Here is a 23,548-nt window from a genome sequence, read left to right as displayed (position 1 = left end):
ACATTAAAAACGGAAATAAATAAATAACGGAATTAAAAAATGAAATAAATGAACAAATAAATAAATACTACAAAATAAATGAATAAATAAAAAACTAAATATTTCTTTCTCTCTCTCTCTCTCTCTCTAGATAGATAAGTTTATTTTCTTTTTTTATGTAGGTCTTTATTTATTTCTATACTTATGTATTTCGTATTTTATTTATTTAGGTTTAATTTTATCACACATTATCCATAGGAGGGACTCCAAGCGGGACCTTCGGATCTGGGTTATCCTGCAAGACAAAATAAATAAAATTGACATTTTCTGCAAATTTCCAGAAAATTGTCTGTATCAAATCACTATAAACACTTGGAATTCAAGTGTTAAGAATTTAATAATAATAATAATAATAATAATAATAATAATAATAATAATAATAATAATAATAGTTAGTCTAAGGTTTCCGGTTTTAGGTGGGACTCGAAACGGAGACCTTCAGATCTGCCCTGTATTCTACAATATACAATCAAAACTTCAACATTTTCTGCAATTTCCATTAAATTGGCAGTATCAAATCATTTAAAACACCTGGAATTCAGAAGCAATCCTCTCCTTTTCTTTCTACCCTTTTTCTATTTAATAATTTTCCTTCCCCTCCCCCACTCTATTTTAATAGAATTAAATGATAAACGAAAAAACAAGTAGGCCATGATCTCAAATATTGTAAATGACAGGCTGTTAATTCATTCGTTTCCTTTCAAATTTGATATTTATTTACAGAAGTCACGTAAAAGACACTCAAACACGTATCCTATTTCGCCCGACGAAATACAAGTAATTTAATTTTAAGAAATACTTATTTTGAATAAGATAGTCTGAAGCAAACTTATACACATCTGTTGTTAAGTCTCCCTTTAATATTAAGTTGACAATAGATTCCTACTGTTCAATTAAAATCAAAAACATGAAAGGGAAAACTACGATCAGTTATTTTCCTTTCACACCCCAATGTCTCCACCTTGTGGCGGCGTTCAGGAACGGCAGGTGATTAATGGTGAAGTGCTTTTTTTTTTTAGTTTTTTGTGTTAACAATCATGATAAAACATGAATTCCTCGAATTTGTAATGTGGGTGACTTTTAAAGGGTGATCAGTTACACAAAAAGCTTTCAAAACAACAAATACCAACCGTTGCACAAAGCACAGCCAGAAGACATTGGTAACTACATTCAGAACTTTAATGGCATCTATTAGTATTATGGGAAAAAAGTTTTTGTTCCAAGACAAATAATAATAAATAAATAAAATAAATCTACATAGGCACTCCCCGTTGTTAATTTGTCTGTCCTAAACAGATACACTGAAACCAACACATTTCTATTATGATTTCAGGCCGATGAACTTTGCATGACCCGGTGAATTTCCAGTGACTTACAGCAGGATTTTGGTTTTATATCTTATTCGAAGGACAGAACACATGGATAAGAAGGCAAAAAACATTTAATGGAAGAGAAGAGGCTTATATTCGTAAGCACCTGGTAAAAGGCTCACTTAAACACTAACTTATCCAACCACATCTCTTGTGTTTATTACTGCAGTAATAAATGAAACAATTTTAAAAACAGCATGGTTTGTTTCTGTACTTTAGTGCATGTATTTGAAGAGCACTAGGTGGCACAGTACTAAAAAATCGAGCAAAGACAGTACCATACAAGGCATCTAGCCCAGCGGCCAAATGAAGCATGCTTTCCCATCAAAAACAGACACTGCAACACAAAATATACCGTTCTTCAAAGACTGCATCGGACTGTACTTCTAATTCTAGCTGTGGAAAAAATGCCAATCTTCGTTATAAATCTAAGTAAAAACATTTACCAAACATCTAAATAAAACATTGCAGTGTCAGAAAGACTGCAGTTCCTCCCCAGAAAACAAGTGTAAATATAGCCCTTTACTAGTGTGATTAAAAATAATAAAACCACAGACGTTATTTACAGCGGGGCACATGAATGCACAAAAATTGTCAGTGAAATTGATTGTTGTTGTTGTTCGGTTTGCAATAATCGCTGGTCCCATAGTCTTTTAGAAGTCATAGCTTTTTTTCTATGCAAAGTCTACTGTACAGGTTGTTCTGACTTCCCCCAAATGGTTCAAAAGAAAGGTAGGGTCTCTCCTTCAATATTTCTCAGGTATTGACAAGCACCCAAACACAATGTTCTCTCCTCCCCAGTCCTTTCTGATTACTCCAATGTCACTGTGCTGTCAAAGGGGAACTGTTTTCCTCATACAGACTTCCACAGTCCCGGGTTCAACTCATCAATATTTTGGGGCATCAGTCCTGGGTGAGGGTGATGTTGAGGGGGAGTGGTCAGTCATTATCATAGATTTCTATAACATTGGAAGAGAGAGAGGACAGAAACATTACTGAGCACGAATTCATAAATAAAAACAATATTCATACTTCCCCATTATGTTTCCTGATAAATATGAAGATACAGTGAGGTTTCATTGTTCTATCAAATTGCAGAGGTCAACTTTTTTAGGTTTAAAGTGTCAGACGTAGACTCCTTCAGTTGCTTTATATGGTCTATAGGTTTAGCCTATAGCCTGAATGCTTTCATTGCACCTGACAATTACAAATCTGCAATTAAGCAAACAAGCAAGGTGTAATCCTAATATTAGTAAGTGTTGATGTGTATTTTTAATGAAATAATACTCTAAACGTTTAATTTCTAATTGTATTTACTGGATAAGTAATCACTTTTAGTTACTGTAATGTTTTATTTGTATCTAACAGGATCCAAGCTAACTGTCTTCTGTGTATTTTTAACATTCCTGCCATTATGTCACTTGTGCCACTTTGTAATTGTCTGGTTGGGGATCAGTCTGTTTCTATTATCTTTAAGTTACTATTACTATAATGATTAGCATAAAGTTATCTTCAAAACTAGAAACCATCTTGTAACAGGTAACCAAACTTAACAGATCATTTTCCAGGACACTTCAATATATTAAAAGAAAATCTCCTGGGAAATAATTGGAAAAAAAATAATGAATAGCACAGACTTCAAGTGAAAGCATATAAAGCAAAACAATAAGTGATTTAATATCAAATGGTTTTATGTGGGATATGTATGCATTCGAAAACAGTGATTAAATATATAAACACCAACAGAAAAATCCAAAATTATTGGCACCCTTGAAAAACGATGAGCAAAAAAGACTAAATAAAATAAGCAACACAGCTATATTGTAACATGTGGAATGTATTGTACTTCATGAATGATGCAAGGGAATTTTATACATCTTTTCATGCTCATGTTTATCAAGGGTGCCCGATATTTCTAGTAAGAACTCACCAAAATCAGTCTGGTACAAAGAGTCAATTTCCCTGCAAATAAAACAAAAATCATTACACAATAAATAAGTTAAAGACCTATAAGATAAAGACCTGATTCCGGCAAACATTTCTACACAATGTATATTTTCAACAATGTAATGTTTTAATTGCCTGCAGTTATTTGTTAGGGTTGGATTTGCCTTGGATGAAGCTGTAAATCAAACCAGCACATTTTCTTTACAGTACATACTAGGTTGAGTGTTTTGTTTTGTTTCGTGTTTACAGAAAGCAATAACATCTTAATAAGGACTGACTGTTATGGAACTTAAACGCATTTTTCACGTCAGTTTGATAATTGACAAATTATTCAGGAATGAGAATCTGCCAAACTGTCATGTGTCCTGGATTGAGAATGACTCAACCAGGCCAACTCGGCAGGATATTAACTCAGCGAACATTAATAATATCGGAATAATTCCTGTATTAAACTGAGGATCTTTAAGAAGAAATCAGATTATTAAGGAGACAAGGCAAGGAGTGTCTGCCTGGTGAAGACGCATTGTGAAAGGTTTATTGGGTTTAGTTTCTCTTCAATGAAAATGATAATTAAATCATGTCTGCATTATGGACTAACCACATCCTCTCAGCGTTTTTCAAGGGTGCTTTTGATCAGGCCTGCGATGAACAAGGGAAACCAGCTAAGTAAAATAATTAGGGCGAAAATGAATGAAGAGATACATACGCTTTCATGAGAACAGCTCGGGGAATGTAACCATCTGTAGGAGAAGGGAAACAGAACTGGATCAGGCGAAGGAATTGCAGACATTTAATTTAAGAAAGGAAAATAATACAATCAGGAGCAAACATGATAAAAACAGCTTGTTATCTCCAATGCCAGTCATATCATTGTTATTAATAATACTAATAAAAACAACAAGCTGCATGACAGTCATAATATACAAGCGAGGAAAACCAATTAGGGTCATTTAATTTATATTTTTAAAGGGAATACGTGATAGATTGGACATGAACACTTTGTTCAAGAATGAGTTCATCAAGCGACCCTGACAGAGATTTAACTTCCTGTTTTCTACAACAGTCTGTTGGTTCTCTTTGGCAAATTGAAAACTATCGATTCACCTTTGACTTTGGAGATATACTGTTATGGTCAAATGTTTCCCCTGTAGTTGGATCAGCTGACTGGACTGAACAAAGATTGGGGGTTGAAAACATCTCACTGTCACTCCATAGAAATCAGCAGTGTCCAAACCTGACACTCCCCTGACCAATTAGCCGGCATCTTTACAGTTTTAGGCTGTGCGACAAGTGCAGCATACAATCTGACGAGACAGCAGTGCTAGAGAAGGCAGAGGAGATCAATGAAATGAAACTAATCGCACCCGATGGGCCTACGTACATTTCCCATGTTCATTGCGACAGAGAACCTTCTTCTCGCCCATCCTGATGACGTCCACAATCTGCGTTGGAATCACGGGCAGGTCCTTGCCTCCACCCTTCTTGGTTTTGGCTTCGGGGTCCACCATCATCTGACACAAAACCTCAATGGGCCCCTCAATCTGACAAGACCAAACAGAGGGGAAGCCTTGAAATTTGTACACATATACATAGACACACACACATACATACATCCATACATATACATATATCTGCACTACTTAGTTACATTTTTAAACTAGGTTGCATTGTTTCAAAATGGTGTGCACATTTGTATTGACCCTGTGTGTTTTCAATCACCAATATATTCTATATCATAGAAACCAATATATGTTTTTAAAAAACAGGACCACTTTGACCTAGCTAACATAAAAAGCCAAACAAAATCTACTAAAAAATAAAAATCACCTTAAATGTTTTCCTCAGTTCCTTTTCTTCTTTCAGTGACATTGTGTTCAGACTGAAACAAAGGGGACACATTCGTTATTTCTTCCCTTCAGCTCAGCAGGAAATATAAATCATTCACTTTACAGTCATCCATGGCAGGGGGGGGTGTTGGGTGGGATAGGATTTGTCCTGCTACATCTTTTAGTCAATCATTAACGATCAATTGATCAACAATCATTGACGAACTAGACAAACATTTATTAGGTGCTGACTGAGGCTTAATTCTCCTGTGGTTCCCTGCCAGTTTGTGCACATGATGCTGATTCAACACACATTTTTCATGAGAAAAGAGGGTCTTTGTACTGATGACATTGTAATAACACTGGTACTGTGTTTTCAGCCACAGCCCCTGCTGTTTTAAAAGCCACACTCAGTCCAGGTTATGAATTTCGCTGTTCTCTTTCGCTAAGAATTTCAAACTTGTCTATAATCTGTTTCAGTTCAGCTTTGCCCATTTAGTGTCTATATATATTAGATATATGCTGGCGACAAGCCATGACTTAGTTCCCCTTTTAATTTTTCACATACAGATAAACATATAATTAATGACAGTTGTAATATAAATGGACAAAAACGGATATAAATATATTTCAGAACATCTCAGGGACATGTGGGTGGACAATATAGTGCATTTCAAACATGAAAGGGCAAGATTGTATTATTTTGTGTACATTTGTGTACATTTGTGTACTTTCATAAGTATCGTGAAAGATCAGTTTTCATAAGTTTGTGTTATGTTGTGTAGTGTGTTTTGAATGATTTTTAAATTTTCATACTATGAGGATATGTGGCATTAATCTAGGAATAAATTCAGATATAAAATTGCAGGTGTACGTTTTTTATTGAAAAGTTCGATTTGAGATTTGTGGAGCGCAGACATTTTTTCTAGTGAGATGTAGTCTGTCATTAGATTCAGCCCTTGTGGAGTATTTTCTTTCTAGTTTTCCAGTTCGAAAGGATTTACTTCTTGGCGATAGAGGGGCAAGAATGAGATTGTTGTTATGTGGTTGAATGTTGATGTCTGAGAGGTCACCTAGTAGACATAATGTTGGAGACAATGGGATGCTACAATTAAAAATTAATGACATTATCATTTAGACTTCTTTCCAGAATTGTTGTACTGGTGGGCATTGCCAGACATTTTACACATCCTACACTGAGTGATATGTGCTCTGTGATTGACCTTGTACTGGATTGGTTGTATTTTGGTGGATGTTGACATAGAAAAGGTGTCTAGAAGTTCATATCAGTTGTAATTGTTAGTTCAGATTCCCACTGGGTGATTGGAAGATAAATAGTGGGATCTATATTTCTTAGAAGTCTATATAATTTTGAAAGGTGTTTCTTTGATTTTGATATTAGGTTTATTTCTTCTAGTAATGGTGGTGGTAACAGGTTATTGTTGGTAATAGCAATTTTGTATTTCAAAAATATTTTTTATTTGTAAATATGTTAATACTGCTCTTTACTGATACCATATTTCTGGATCAATTCTTCAAATGTAAGAAGATTGTTATTTTCAAAAATGTGATGTAAAAGTAAGTGATGCCTTTTTGTTTCCTTTTTGTTTCCATATTGTAAAAGAAATTGGTGTTTTATTTATCAAGAATTCTTGATTAGAAAATATTGGTGTAAATCTACATGGTGTCATGGTATAATTGGTAAGTTAATTTATTTTCCACCAAGCTGTGAGAGTTGTAGAGATTTGGTCATAAATAAAAATGTCAGAACATTCTGATTGTTGAATATCAATCCATGAATTGTGATGGTGGACGTCGCTTATCCATTTGATAATGAACTGTAGTTGTGTTGCTACATAGTAATGCAAACAATTTGTTGCATCAAGTCCTCCACAGGACAATTTGACATGGGGAGATTTATTTTTCCAGTAAAATATAGTAATGAAGGAATCTAAATTGGAGAACTACACTCAACTAAAGGATTATTAGGAACACCATACTAATACTGTGTTTGACCCCCTTTCGCCTTCAGAACTGCCTTAATTCTACGTGGCATTGATTCAACAAGGTGCTGAAAGCATTCTTTAGAAATGTTGGCCCATATTGATAGGATAGCATCTTGCAGTTGATGGAGATTTGTGGGATGCACATCCAGGGCACGAAGCTCACGTTCCACCACATCCCAAAGATGCTCTATTGGGTTGAGATCTGGTGACTGTGGGGGCCAGTTTAGTACAGTGAACTCATTGTCATGTTCAAGAAACCAATTTGAAATGATTCGACCTTTGTGACATGGTGCATTATCCTGCTGGAAGTAGCCATCAGAGGATGGGTACATGGTGGTCATAAAGGGATGGACATGGTCAGAAACAATGCTCAGGTAGGCCGTGGCATTTAAACGATGCCCAATTGACACTAAGGGGCCTAAAGTGTGCCAAGAAAACATCCCCCACACCATTACACCACCACCACCAGCCTGCACAGTGGTAACAAGGCATGATGGATCCATGTTCTCATTCTGTTTACGCCAAATTCTGACTCTACCATCTGAATGTCTCAACAGAAATCGAGACTCATCAGACCAGGCAACATTCTTCCAGTCTTCAACTGTCCAATTTTGGTGAGCTTGTGCAAATTGTAGCCTCTTTTTCCTATTTGTAGTGGAGATGAGTGGTACCCGGTGGGGTCTTCTGCTGTTGTAGCCCATCCGCCTCAAGGTTGTACGTGTTGTGGCTTCACAAATGCTTTGCTGCATACCTCGGTCGGAGGCCCATTCTCCTCTGACCTCTAGCATCAACAAGGCATTTTCGCCCACAGGACTGCCGCATACTGGATGTTTTTCCCTTTTCACACCATTCTTTGTAAACCCTAGAAATGGTTGTGCGTGAAAATCCCAGTAACTGAGCAGATTGTGAAATACTCAGACCGGCCCGTCTGGCACCAACAACCATGCCACGCTCAAAATTGCTTAAATCACCTTTCTTTCCCATTCAGACATTCAGTTTGGAGTTCAGGAGATTGTCTTGACCAGGACCACACCCCTAAATGCATTGAAGCAACTGCCATGTGATTGGTTGGTTAGATAATTGCATTAATGAGAAATTGAACAGGTGTTCCTAATAATCCTTTAGGTGAGTGTAGTTTGATGTTGGTCTTTTGAAACATGATTTAACTGTAATTAAATTGGTTTAATTAAGGTTGGTTCCGTCTCCGTTCATATCAGTTGATACCCAGCAGTTCTCCACAGGAGTGAAGACTGTGAGCAGAATAAGACATTTCTACCTCAGTTTTCTTCTTGAACATCTGTCATACCTCCAGTTTTGACACTTGGTGACCTGGCGTTTTTTTTGTTTTTTATTAATCATTCCCCTCTCAATTACTCCCAGCAAATCCAAAAGTAAAAATGGAAAGAAAAAACACAAAACAAACTTGATCTGTTATTTTAGAAAATCAATACAAAATATTCCACATTCCTATAGGTTTCTTTTCCTTTCCAGCTCTGCTTTCAAAGGCATCTGGATGTAGTTATAACAGAAACTCCTGGTTCTTTGAAATCAGGAAGATTGGGAACGCTCAAACTGTTATATTTTTTTAAATGGAGGCCATGGTGTTGTTTGGCCTTTTGTTCCACACCAAAATTCTCAAACATTTAAGTGGTATAAATAATGTGATTCTTCTTTAAACATGTAGTACTTCCTTCCAGGTTCCCATATGTTTCATGGACTAGCCTTGATCAACAGCATCTTTAAAACTGTTATCTTAAATTCATCCAACCTAATAAATAAGTGAATGACAACTCAAGCTGGAAAGAACAGATAAAGGGCTCAAATGCATGTATAAATACTTACTTAATTAACCCTGGCTCGTATAACTCAATTTTAATTTATTTTACAAGCCGGTGTCTACCTATATAAGTAGAAATATTTCAGAGTAGGACCATTATCAGTTGACTTGTCTTGTTTGATCGCTGATGCAGTGTGTGATTGATTGAGCCTTGCAAACACGGAAGCTATCACTTTGTAAACATCATGGAACGCAGAGTGAATGCATAAAATAATTTCATAACTTGGAATGTTTTGGAAAAATAAAATGAACTCCTAGATTTCTGGGTGAGCTCCTTCGGCAACATTTACAGCTTTAGAAGAGATCTTATTTCAAGAATCTGTCAGTGCAAAGGATTCTGTCATCAGAGAAGAAGTGGCTGCCGGAGGAGTTGTTCCCCAGATGGATTCTTAAGTACATTATTACTTCTTTTATTATAATATTTGTAAATCATGGAATACCGACTTTGCATTCCGGGTTTAAAGGGTTGAGCATCTCCAATTATTTTTTGGCACACTCGGGAATCGCCAATTATGGCACCCAGCTCACCATGACAACAGTTTCTGAGACGTGCATCCTCTGAAGTGCACCCTGTCAAAACCCTACATAATGCACATCTGCAAAGCCTAAAGCTTTGGTTCCCAACCCTTATCCTGGAGGACCACTCTGCCTGCTGTTTTTTATTCCAGCTGAGCTCTTAATTGAACCAATGAACACCTTATTTCAACCTGGTGTGTTGTTTTACACTCTTAAACTGGTGGAAGATCATTGAGGTAAGTAGGTAACTGGGACTGGAGTGAAAACCAGCAGATGCCGTGGTACTCCAAGACCAAGCTTAGGAACCCCAGACCTACAGAACACATTCTGGACTCCAGCAACGTGCCGCTCTGGAGCCCCACTCACAAACCCTGTAAAATTGCACATTTCATCAAGCAAGACTTTCCCGTTTTTGGAAGCGGTTGAGCCACTTCTGACTCAAGTGTTACAATCTGACATTCCTGGTTAAGTGAATGCATGATGAAGCTGGCAGGTATTTCTTACCAGATTTCAGGAGGTGGAGGAGGGAAACTATCTGATATGGGCTGTACATCATCATATACATCTTCTGAAAGGAAGAGGTGTTGATAGAGAGGGATTTAGTGCATGATCCTTGGCTGGGTTGATAAACACTAAACATGAGATTTTGCTATTGTGAATGTATTGCACATATTCTGCACAGAGATTTTTATGGACCTATAATTATATGTAATGTCTGTCAGATAATTATTAGAGACAGTATTCTGCAGTGCATATTTTTGCGAGTGTCAGGAATGTGGCATTGAACGACGATAGTTCCTCCTGTAATCTGAACTGAGAGTCCTTCAATATGGACCCAAACCTATGGAATGAAATGTTGAGCTTGATCATTGTGGTTTTGGCTGCGACTCAGCATTACCAGAGATAAAACAAAAAAAATCTCCATCTACTGTAAAACTAGAAAGTAAATTAATGAAGTAGAAAAAATATTGCTTACCATTGTCAGAATTCCTGCTGCTGTTGAAAGAGAAATTAACAGTATTAGCATACTATCATGAGAGAATCTGCTCATCTGTGTATTGGTAACCAGGATGGATGGTCTGAACTAAACCACAGGAAGCTGAATAAAGCGAATCAGCTAGATGACCATAGGGCCTTCTCTCATTTGTAATCTTACATTATTTTTGTGTCAAGATGGAGATTCACAGATTTCTGGGGGGTAATTTGTTCAAATTGTTGATCTTCAATGGTTTGAGCCAACTATGAACCAGCTTCTTTAGGTAAAAGTTAGGGGTTAAATGCAAGAGTCTCAAACTCAGTTCTTGGATGACCAGTGTCTTCTGACTTCCACTCCAGCCGAACACCCAATGACTTAATTGGGTTGATGAACTGGATACATTTAATGCATCTCAGGTTGAAATTGATGTTATAGACAGTGGGCCTTGATTCAAAATAATCTTAATTTGTTAAAGGCTTTAAAACAATGTAATCAATGTATAATTGATACAAATAACCAAAAGTAATTGAGAGTTGCCATTGTATCAATAACCAGAAGATACGGTGACCCTTCAAGGAAACCATGTTGAAGACTCTTGCTTTAATTGGTTTACCTGTTCATCTGGTCAGAGGAGCCCACGTCATCATAGAAGTCCTCATCACACGCGGGGTTGGGTGACTCAAACACCTTGTTGCGGATTTTACGCTTCACCTCCTCGTAGTCCACATCCACACACGTGTTGCTGATGTAGCCATCTGTGTGTAAACATACAAGGGCCCGTCATTCATGACATAGTCGTGTGTTGACTTTACATCTGTTTATTTTTCTTCCAGAAGTTGAAGAAATGAAAATACAGAATTTCCTGCATGTTAGAAAAAAATATTTAAGAGTATTTGTTTTTGTACTTTGATCCTGTTTCAGCTATTGTTTTGCACCGTGGAAGTGTTATTATTGCACCAATTCCCCTTCTCCTAATCAAACCTTTCCATTTAGCTAACAAGGCCAATTTTCAAACCTTTTTTTGTATTTTTTGCTCCAGGACAAAATAAATTGCTCTACATTTTCTAACTCCCAATAAGCTGTAAACAACAGTGAAATTAATGTTCTTCTCCTTTCCATATCTAAATTTTCGCTTTTGATATGAAAGTTGTTCTCTGGAAATATAAAATTAAATACAATTGCCACGGAGCAGAAAACTAAACATCAGCCCTGTTTATAAACAAAAACTGCAGTGCGGCCTTCGATTTAATTGGTAGACAAACTGCTTAAGAGTAAAAAAAATAATATTTGTCTTTATTCTCAAGGCTCTCAAAGGCATTGGAGGGGTCAACTCACAGTTTCCTGTTAGTGTACGCGCCAGCCACATCCCCTCAGGGTTGTTTTTAACTCGGATGATCTCCACACTCTCTCCCTGACGGACACACAGGTCATTCTTCCCCCCTCGCCAGTTCTGTCTCACCTTTGCCGTGTGGAGCACGTCTATGGCACCGGTCAACTACAAGCAACGACAGAGAGAAACGAGAAATAGGAGCTTTATGATGGGACTTCAGTTAGATCAAGACTTTCTGCCAAAGCCAGTGCTATTGAATGCCAATTTAATCCAAGTTTTTCCACTATACTAATAAGGGAATAACTCACTTTAAGGTAGAAGGTTTTCTTGTAGATGTTTGACATGCTATTCAACTGTTTTGTTGTTTGTGTTTATCTAGAAATAAACAGCTCAGGGCTACAGTTACAAGTAACATAGCTTGCAATTTGACCTACTTCTTAACTACTAGTTAGAGAACAAGCAACAGAAAAATACTTCCTTTAATAAGGTTCAAACAAAGACTGACCACATCTTATGCTTCTTTCTAGGTAGTTTCCAGAGTACTAGAAATCATTCTTGAAGATCTTTCCCAGATTGCTAAGACAATGCAGCTTTTGAATATTGTGTCTCAGAGTGTTTAGAAAAATAATAAACAAAAAAGATTTTGAACAGTACTGTTTTACAAAATAAGGAGCCATTGCTTCTGAGGATGCCAAGCCCTTCAACTCTAACTCACAGGAGTTTTGACTGTGGGGCCTATCTATCTAACCTTGAATTTCTTCCGATACTCATTGTCTTTCTTCTGCCGCTCTTTCTGCGCTTTCCTCTGCAGCTCCTGCTGTCTCTTGAGTTCCTTCTGCCTCTTCTTGTCATTACCGCTGCGTACAGGAGGTGGACTCCCGTTGCTTTGAGACAGGAGCAGAAAAACGATGGTTACTCTGATGTGAACAACTCCTAAAACCTTAGGAGATTGACTAACCTAGGGTGTTTAGCTGTTGATACGTGGCCTAACTTAGCTACTGCACCATTAGGTGTTCGTTCCTCATTTTATTAAACACAGGCGGTAAATTTAACATGATGTAAAGTCTTATGACTTCAATCCAATGGGTCTCCTTTCTCCTCTCAGGCACTGCATTGAATCTTGAACTGAACCTGCTCAAGCTGTGTAAGGAGAGTTAAACATTTCTAGAGAAGTATATTTGTACTTTGCATAATGGCTTCAAATATATGTCATTAGCAATATTGTTGGTCCAAAAAGTGGAGACCAGAACCAACATTAATAATGTATTGGCTTGAAGCAGAAAAAATAAAGATTTCAAAGTTCTATCCTGAACAACAACAAAACACACACACACACACACACACACACACACACACACACACACACACACACACACACACACATAAAATACTAGGGTTTGATCTTATATTTAAAAAAATTATAAATATCAGACTGACTGCACATGGTTGAATGGTTTTTGCCAAGATTTTAATTTGATGTCAGACTGATTGTGCTAATGGCTGTGTAGGTGAGAAGTTAATAAGAAATGCTGAGGCATTTTCAGACTGCAAGTGGTGTGCTGCTAATGTACTTCCACTGGGCCATTTCCTCTATTTATCCTTCTCGATGTCATTCAGAAACACGAATCATGTTTCAACCAGAAGACACAATCAAATATCTGGGCAAAAAGAAAACAGTGGAAACTTCAAAAATATACATTACAATCAACTTTTGCTTTAAATCCATAACACATGTACTGTATGCTAAGCAATGGGTTAAGTCATTGTCTCTTTAACTATTATTGATATTCCCCACCCCCCGAGAACACATTTTTATTGTATTGACTGAAAAAAGGAACAGTGAATGGAACTTACTTGTCAACAATTTCGTACACTTCACTTTCATCGCTGTCCTGTTTAAAGCAATTAAACAAAAGTCAGAACAGCAACACCTTCCTTCTGTTCTCAGTGTCGTTCAACATTGTGTACTGAACAATGCAACACCTGGCAGCAGTTCCTGAATCATCTGACAGCGACATAGGGCAACTGTCAGTAGGATACGGTCAAAGAAATATTATTTGTATAGCAATCCCAAGTTGTTGATTTTTTCTTATCTGAAGTGTCACTACTAAAGTTCATAGAGAGGGCCTTATTGCATTAACAAAGAGCCAGCCTTACTTATTCCACAAATGCAAGGCAAAATTCATCATTAAATAGAAAGGACTGGATGTTTTCTATTGTTGGCAAGCCGTCCTACACTGCTAGCTTTCAGAGTCGTGTAAAACAAATTCTGCGCCACTGCTTAGGTTTAAACCAGTACAGTGTATCTGGGATAGCTTCCCATTAGACTAATCACAGTGGTACATTAATCACTATTTGTATTATTGTGGTTCAAATTGTGTCCAAGTTGTGTGTAAGGTGGCAGTAAAATGAAAGTCAATCTCACCTCGTCACCTTGATTGGAGAATCTGTCATTAAAGGAGTCTAAAGACATAATGCAATGCTTTAATTAATTCAATATTTATTTCATTTAGTGTGTTTCTTTTATGGAACTGGATAGAGCAACTTTACATGACTACATTCAAATGAAATAGTTTATATTATTTCTATTTAAGGACATTTTCTCTTCTCGAGTTTCTCAAGATGTATTGATGCAATTAGTTTATTGAAGGCTATAGCATTATTAACATAAAAGGATATGTAAAGCGTTACTAAGACAATGCTATAAGTCATACAATAAAGCAAACAATAATACTTTAATAATATAATATTTATACAGTGCCGATAGAAAGTCTACACTTCGGTGCCTCTGAGTTTCATGCATTTAAATAAATGAGGATTGTTTTTCAACTTATCTACACACCATAATCCACACTGTAAAAGGATTTTTTTTTAATTGTGAAATATATATATATATATATATATATATATATATATATATATATATATATATATATATATATATATATATATATATCAGATTATCAAGTCAAGGAAGGATGGACAGCAGCTCCCATCTAAAAACAGTCCACATACACCAATGTCTACAAATGTGTAGAATATTTCTTTCATTTGGACATTGTGGGGTAAGATGCGTAGATGCGTACATTATATATTACTGCATCTGAATTATTATTTATTTATTTATTTATTTATTATCAGACGCCCTTGTCCAGGGCAACTTACAAAATTCCAGGGTATAAGGAAACAAAAAGTGAAAAAATGTAACAGGGTGTGTAGAGTTTCTATAGGCACGATATAAGGGAGAGAGAGAGACAGAGATATAGAGAGATTTCCCCACCCTCTCTTGATCCTGTGTATTTTGGGGGTGGGGGCGGGGGTGGGGGAAGAATATCAACATCATCATATGTGTCTTGATCATCGTCCAGAACTCTGTAACAACAGAGAAGGGTAAGAGATAATAGACAGACCTGAATCAACAGGCCATTCTGAGCAGCTCCCGTTGCAAATTAAACACTGCAGGGTATAGGCCTGGTTCACAGTATATGCTGTGTGTTGAATTTGGTGTTGGATAACACCAAGCTGCAGACAAAACTGGATTCATTCCAACAAACCTATTCTTAAAACAAACAGGCAAATCACATGTTCCACCAGCCAGTGACTGTATTGTTAAAGTGGGCTCAAAGCAAGTACACACACATTGAAGTTTATTTTACTGCCAGGTGTGACCTAGTTAAAGGGGATGCCTAGATTGGCTAAACATTTCAGGTCCCTTGGTTGAGTTTTCACACATTAGTGACTCAGCAGTCAGAGAAGGCCTAAAATCCCAGAAAAGTTCATTTTACTTCTTTCATTCAAAAAATTCCCTTTAGCGGAAATTTTCTTCTGTTGGTGTAGCTGGGGTGTATAAGGTCACAATACACTATCTTGTGTAAACATACTAACTTTATTTAGATTGATTAATCTTAATACATTTATTTTGAGTACTTTATTCATTACCAAGATGAAAAGCGGACGAATCCCCTGAAGGCACTCTTTGAGCCTCATTTAATAGGATTTTGAGTCACTGCATTTTTTCTTAGATAAATATGAATTCATTGTATTACAAAAGCAGCTGATGAATATATCCAACCTTCTTGCAAAAGCTTATTTAAAAAAATACAATGTAAATACATGTAATCATGTTAAATGTACAATCAATCATTCACTTGAATGAAAAAGGAAAAATAACCTGACCATGAAAATTATGAAGGGAACTTGCTCAGTACAAATCAGGAAGCTAGTTTCTAAAAACAGCTTGATATTAAAAAATATATTTTAAAAATCCTTCAAATGCCCAATTCCTTACACGTTTTACTATACTTCTCACACTTCTTACATTTTCAATGTCCTTTGAACATACTCACTGTAATAATTGTTTTTGTTTAACGCCAATCTTCAATAAACACATAATTGTAAACAAGGCCTTGTGTAAAATGTCGAAAGTTACATTTATCCCGCAAACCTTATCAAGCCTACAGGCACTGCTGACTTCACAGAGGTGAGAGGAACATGTGTGTGGGTTTTGATGCAGCAGGGAAATAACTTTGTCAAAATTAAATTTGCGGTGGTTTGAGGGAAATTTTGAGAAACCCAAACTGTGATTGGAAGCCTTAACTCTTTTTAATTAAAAAAAAAATCCCTTTTCCCCAGGTGGAGAATTTCGCTGAACCAATTTTAACAATTTTCCATTCAGTATATCACCCTTGATTTTTCTTACAAACTATATCTGTGTTACTTTCTGAGTTATTTTCATCTCTGTGCCTATAATATAAGAAATGATCAAAACAAAATCAAGACCAGACAAGTTTCTTTTTCTCTGACAATGCCTTGCCATAGCATCACTATAAGATCTTATCACGTCATCAACATCCTGTGAGGACAACAATGCATACTAAACTCCAGAGCACAACTGCAAGCACTGCATCACAACAACCTCAACGCGAGCAATTTGCAATCTATCACATGGTTAGACAGAATGAGAATTTAAAAAATCCAAATAGCACCTACTCAACCGCCCACAAAAGACGTAAAGTTATCTTGCTTTGCATTTATCAAGAAACATATCCTTGAAAGAATGAAATGTGATGTCTTAAACAGTACTACACAATTTGGTTTCTTTGTTTCTTTCATTGTTTTATACGCCTTCAATGTGAGTTGAAATCTATGATCTATTTAAAGATCACACGTTTAAAACCCAACTTTTTTGCGTACGATGGCTCCATTTCCCCTCAATCTCGTAAAAAAGTTGAGCTCTCTCACAAATCATGTTAAAACTGAACATTTCAAATGCAAATGCAGGACCGCAAAGATACTTTATAGATGCACTAAGTTACTGGTGTTGTTTAAAAATATTCTAGATAAACTTATTTTGTTCTAGGTCAGTTATTTGTTCACTAGTCAGCTCTATTGCCAATTCTAATTTTGCTGATCAGCTCAATCACTGTTCAATCAAGATGTCTGAAGACAAGTAACTGTGAGCGTGCGAGCTGATTTTGACCACCACGCAGGAACATTTTACAGAGAGTGTATGGACTTCTTTGGTATGAAAATCATAACCCTCAAACTGACGAGAACCCGATGAATTACTCGCTTAGATAGAGAGAGAAAACAAATAACATACAAGCATAAAAAGTACAGCATAATGGAAAGAGTAGGTGAGGACAAGCAGTGAAGGAAAGCAATAAAGTACCAATTCACATAAAACATAATAAATGAAAAGGTAGAAAATGTAGAAAATCCTTTTAATTAACAAAAAAGACAAGAAAACAAAACAAAAATTCTGAAACAGCACTACCAGAAAGCTAATGAAGTGTACTCACTCGATGGACTGCTGGTGAACTAAAGTGTTGGGCTTCAGTGGTCTTGGTGGCCCTGGTGGGGTACACAATGCAGGAAGGGGCAAGTTGCTGCAAGCTAAAATAAAAAACGTTATACTGTTATTATGAGAATCAGAGAACCAGCGAGGTTCAAGCATTTCTGAGGTTTGTTCATTTCTTCACACTGATTGTGATATGGGTTGGCTAAAAAGGGGGAGACATGCAATCCTGTGAAAGTCGTTACTTAGGCATTTGTCCATTAACGTCAAATTCCCAGTGATGTCTCCAATAAATATCCTATGCATAAAACTTTACCATTGTGGTGTTTAAAAATTAACAAAATCTTGCTTAAAAAAAACTGCAATGTTGAAAGATATATAAAGCATATATAAATTGAGCAAAAACAATGACTGTGCAGGATTCGCAAGATCGTGATCTCAACGATACCAGGTGTGGTTTTAACACCACTGACCTGTGATGGTAAAATGAGCTCTATACGGTTACATTTCTGGTGGTATGAAATGAAGTCTGAAAATAAAATATCTTTAATACATTTGCCCTGAAGTTCTAAAATGAATTTAAGTTTAACCAAAAAGATTATAAGGAATGGATATAAAAACCCTACAATACTAAACTAACAGTAACTTTTTATATAGCTGTACTGCATTGGCGGGGTAATGTGCAACATCAACGTATTGAAACAAGATCCAAAATGTTAAGAGTTTTATATATTTATTTTTCTTCATGTATATATCTATGTGATCCAGGTGTATATATTCATGAAGAAAAAGCATTCCTCGCAGCATTGCCTCACCTTTTACTCCTTGTGGAGCAAAACATGCAACTTATATTTATATAAAACATACAAATTAAATAATTAAATCAAAGGAATACCAGTAGGTTTCCCAAAGGCAGGTCTTCCAGGCAGCTTTAGGTTAGGATTGGCTTTCCTGAAATGATCCAGATTGACAAGAGGGGGACGTTTGGGCTTGATGGGCTGGGGTCCCAGGGTGCTTTCGGGGGGCATGGGTCTTCTCAGTGGGGCCGCCGAGTCTGTACTGCTCTTCTGGTTGCGGAGGGGTGGGGTGAGAGCGACAGGAAGTTTGGGGGGCTGCATGGGCCCCTCCTGGGTCCTCTGCTGCTTCAACATGAAGTTGTGCCGTAGCTCCCCGGCTCTAGATGTGACCGTGCCGCTGTCCGAGTCCCCCAGGTTTTTCGGTTCAGGGGGGAAAGCCCGGCTCAAAGGCGGGGCCCTGGGGAACACACCAGGCAGCGGGGGAGGCCTCTCCCCAGCAGGGGCTTCCGCTTCGGCCAAGGGGGGCTTAGGAAATCTTGGGGCCTCTTGAAAAGGCCGTAATCCTTGCTGTAGTTTTGGAACGACAGGGGACATCCTAGGTCTCGGAGTCCCGTTAACGGGCAATGCAAAGGGCAACTGGACCAGTTTTCCAACAGGGGACGGATTCTGGGATCTTGGGCTTCCTCCTGCGTCGGACATCTCGGCCTTGACATGAAACTTGGCCCTCAGGGCTTTGAAATCCTCCCTGTCCTCCTGAGAAAGACAAAATGGGTGTTAAAAGTTGGGTGCTTTTTTCACAAGCACTCAGAAAGGCGAGAAGGATGTACCAGTCACTCCCCTGCACTCCTCCCCTCCCACCACTTCCACCAGCTCAAAGATGCATCTCTCAGCTATCAAAAGACACAACTAAAGGAGCAGAAAAAAAGTAGTCAGGAGCAACCTCAACCCCTGAAGACAGCAGCCTAACATAAGAACCACATGGGTTAGAATTGTCACACAATGGTTATCTTTAAAGCGCTAGCTGTATGAGACAGTAAAGAAGTTTCTCATTCTAAGAAGGCAGTATTTTTAGCCAATGCAAAAACAGCCTGAGACAGCACACCACAGATAAATAGCAGGTTTTCACCTTTTTTATAGGCACGCGACTTACTAAGTTCTGCTTTGGTTCAATGGTGTGCACATAACCTCTGAGTCTAGTCAAGTCACATTGAATGGGTGGTTAAACCTGGATCTTAACAACCTTTTCTTTGAGATCTGGGATGTGTACTACCCATCAGGTGATGGCTGTGCAGTTCATATCAAGTCACGAGTCATCAGTGTGGACAACTTTCGGACGCAATTAATTCACAAGTGATTCTGCTTTCTGTTCTGGGTGGCATTTTTTCACTTCTTTGTTTTGTACTAGTGGGCCAAACCACAAGATGCTATTACACCATTCTCAGATTCAAAAAGCACATTGAAAGTAGAGCAGCACTGCTGACGTAAAATTCACCCTTCCTTTTGAGAAGAGAATCTACAACTTTTGTCCCTTTATATTGCAGGGGCGTATCTTTACATGCAGATGTGAAAGCAAGGCTTCTATTTGAGACATCTAAAATGAAGTAAAATAATGATCAGCTGTCAACCCAGCATTTTGACACTATGGTGCTGAGAAAAAGAGACACTGACCAACATTACATCGTGTGTGATGAACCACAACAGCTAAAAAGTGTACCTGCAAAACAATTGAGTGAAGGTGGGGGTTATGTTTGTACGGACAGAAACCGAGGAAGTTACACCACAATATCCAGTACATTAAGGAATCTCATTCCAGCTAAACTTGAGGTATTCTTGTGAATTCCTGTGAAGAATGAATAACCTCCCCTGGTCTCTTGGGTTAAACTGGGTTACCGGCAAAGTCTGAACAATGCAAGCAAAGTAAAAAAAAAAACACACACAAGCAGGAAGTAGCTCACAACCACACACACACACACACACTCGCACACCTTTGCTCTTCAACAATGGAAACCATGGTGACAGGGTAAAAGATAAAAAAAGACTGTCCCTGTCCTCCTATCAGAGACATGCACTGCCTGCTGGTGCCTTTTGTGTATGAAGCACAGGAAACAGTGGTACAAGACTGATTTTTCTCTCCTTTCTCGGCCCTGCAGCTCAATGCAGTGCACCACGCATTTGCAAAACTGTCGCTCAGTCGAAACACCGAGCCCACTTTTCCCTTTTCTCACACAGCTAGGTGAAGTGGGATGGCTAAAATAAAACAAACAAAAAACGTGTCAATGCTAGGGTGACTTCCATTTTCATAGAACATACAATCAAACATAATTCATTTTCCTTTGCAGCATTTTTTATTATTATTATGGAGCAGAACGATCTGTTTGTTTTGTATTTTCTTCATTGGCTGGATGCATTTGCGTGTTCACATACCGATCTCTACAGCCACAGAGCTTCACTGCAAACCTAAATACTAAATACAGTCATGTCAGTAGTTGCAAATAATTTACTTTTCCTTTCACATGAGGCATTTCAAGACTGTACACTGGGGCAACTAATATCTCTCTCATTATTTGCCCATCAAAATCACTCAGTATTTTATGGATCCTTATAGTAGTTTAATATCTTAACCTGTAATTTCCATTATCAACAATGCTTGCATAATGGTTTTCATAATGGCACTCCAAGCTCAAAAACTGTTCAAAGGGTATGAATTACTTCCTTCTACATTTCCTTTGCAAGTGTGTGCAATAAAAAAATATCCTAATGTCCAGTCTAAAAGCTGCTATGTCACTGCCAAAGTGAAATTGAAAAGGCTTACACTGCCACACAAGTTTCAACAAGCACATTATTTAATATAAGCATACAGACTCCATCCTGCCATAGCACAGGGCAGACAACAAAACTGGACAGGTCTTTGGGGGATTCAAGCAATTCAATCCTAATGTGCTTTCATGGCAATCTGAAAGTGTAGTTAAGGCTTTTAGATTTTAAATGTCCCTGAGTCACATAAATCAATAAACAGCTATTTTTTTTCCCAGAAGACCATCCAAATGATTCAATAGTTCAGTCATATTTGTGAGTGAATACCCTGAGGTTTTAATGAAAGGGGCAATTTTCCAGGTTGTGATCTATAAGGGAGGTTGTGGCTCTTGCTGTGCTTTCTTCCACATTATTTAAAAGCATTACAATACAGTAGAGTCAGAATTGTGTCGTGTTTCATTTGCGGAGGCCCATTTGAGACTTTGCTGGGCTGTAACTGTATTCTTGGGAAAACTACTTTTTCTGCACACAAAACAAATGCCTGTGACTTCACTTGAGACAATGTTACAAGAAAGTCACAATGTACTCTTCGTAAAGCATGACTACAATTGAACCAGTTTCTGTGGAGGCACTTAAATCAAACAAGAGATGCAGACAGACAGGCATGTTTCATTTTCTACAGTGAAACACAATATGTTTTAGTAACCCTAGACTACTTACTGTAAACTGTCTAGGATATAACGTCAAAATATTTACAGTAAGACACCAGTAATAACAGTAAACGTTATTCTAATGAGTAATCATAGGTTTATTGGGATTAATGCAAACATATATATAATATTAAATGTATACAGAATAACAGTTGTTCAGTCGTTGATCATATATATATGATTGAACAACTGTGATCCTGTATACATTTAAACTTTCATATACTTATACACACATACACACTTGCACTTCCTAGCTACCAAGCATCCGGAATATACAGTACCTATATTTTGCTGGTGTAGCACCTGTGCGTTTTTGGTTTGTCTGTGGGTTTCTGTCCTCTAATTGCCAGGGCACTGGACTGCTATAATGAACACGATCACACGTTTTCACTCGGAGGCATAATTAGAAGCCCTTAAACACTCCATTTAATGTTGCACACATGCTCTTAAAACGCCAAAAGCGATTCATTTGAGACATAAGGGCTTGAAAAGTAATCAGCAGTCTACGTTAGATGGAGTGGTTATATTGATCACTTATTATATAGTTCAACATTGGTAGCTATTGCATTCACTTCAGCCCTTAACTAACTGAAAGACACCACCAGTCTCTATTCCGTGTCCATTCAGTTGCATTATGAAAAGGTAAAAGGCAACCTTACCATCCCTTTGCTATAATGTAATTATCCACAGCACAGATCCACAATCCCGAATCAGTTGTTAAATGTCATGGTGTCGGGTCCTCTTTCTCCACTCTGCACAAGTTCCTCTTTCTGATTGTTTGACCCCAAACCCAACACGCCGGTGTGCGAAGTGAACACCGTTTCAGGAAATAATGTCTGTGAATTTCACTTTGATGTGTCAGTTCAGGTTTCAAGGTCGTTTCCCTTCTCCGCGTTTTACCGTTTGAAACGTGCATTGCTGAATCCTCGCCTGTAATAGCAATGGTCTGTTTGTCTTGGGAGCAGGTTTAAAGTGACTGGACCTCTAATCGGCAAGATTAGATCGCACAAAGCATTTTTTTAGTTTTTAACACACTAACAAATAGCATGCTCTCATCACAGTTAATTGAGCATTCAACAGTAAGCAAAATCTAGTTATAAAGGGTTTATTGGCTTGAGTTTGTTCTCTGTAAGTCGATAATGTTTGAAGTATGATATAGAAACGCGCTGTACATTTTCCGTGGTTTTACAAAAATAGATAGATAGATAGATAGATAGATAGATAGATAGATAGATAGATAGATAGAGATATAGATAGATAGATAGATTGATAGATGCAGATGAGAGTGGTTTGCATGAAACAAAATAAATAACTAATATTCCAGTGTATAAAGCTGTCTATATCCGTTTCAGTGCTTGGTAACCGCAAGGCAATCCGGTTTTGTTTCCTTGTAGAAATCTATGCAATTGATTACATCCTCCTACCCAAGGGCAATTAGAAAGCTGCTGTCATGTTATCAGTGTATAGACTTTGCAGTTTCATTGAAAGCTGCAGAAATATATATGAAATCCTCTTGAATACAGTACCGTATTTCTATGTAAGCACTATGCCCTTAATGAATACATACATTTAGTTAATGAATAAATAATACAATCTTCATACATTATAGCTAGATAGATAGATAGATATACACACTAATAATT

The 23,548-nt window shown here is 37.4% G+C and overlaps 1 protein-coding gene across 1 annotated transcript; it reads right to left on the bottom strand.

The window, feature by feature from the left end:
* Positions 1-732: 732 nt before the first annotated feature.
* Positions 733-22,870, bottom strand: LOC136718177 (FYN-binding protein 1). The gene is made up of 16 exons (XM_066695819.1): positions 22,565-22,870; positions 18,540-19,194; positions 17,649-17,742; positions 15,128-15,219; positions 14,273-14,310; positions 13,702-13,739; positions 12,596-12,731; positions 11,853-12,012; positions 11,131-11,272; positions 10,518-10,537; positions 10,046-10,109; positions 5,184-5,235; positions 4,738-4,897; positions 4,063-4,096; positions 3,340-3,371; positions 733-2,368 (listed from the first exon to the last, which is right to left on the bottom strand). Exons 1-16 carry the CDS (start codon positions 22,565-22,567, stop codon positions 2,349-2,351), a joined length of 1,740 nt encoding a protein of 579 aa, XP_066551916.1. The 5' UTR covers positions 22,568-22,870; the 3' UTR covers positions 733-2,348.
* Between the last annotated feature and the right edge of the window lie 678 nt (positions 22,871-23,548).

This window comes from Amia ocellicauda, chromosome 22 (genome assembly GCF_036373705.1).
Source record: "Amia ocellicauda isolate fAmiCal2 chromosome 22, fAmiCal2.hap1, whole genome shotgun sequence".
NCBI classification, from domain to species: Eukaryota; Metazoa; Chordata; class Actinopteri; order Amiiformes; family Amiidae; genus Amia; species Amia ocellicauda.
This window is presented reverse-complemented; position numbering and strand designations above follow the sequence as displayed.

Excerpts from the sequence above, each read along its gene's own strand:
- LOC136718177 (XM_066695819.1), bottom strand. Across the intron at positions 12,732-13,701 it reads GTGTACGAAATTGTTGACAA|CAACGGGAGTCCACCTCCTG; the intron begins GTAAGTTCCATT and ends CCTGTCTCAAAG. Across the intron at positions 4,898-5,183 it reads AACTGAGGAAAACATTTAAG|ATTGAGGGGCCCATTGAGGT; the intron begins GTGATTTTTATT and ends TGGTCTTGTCAG.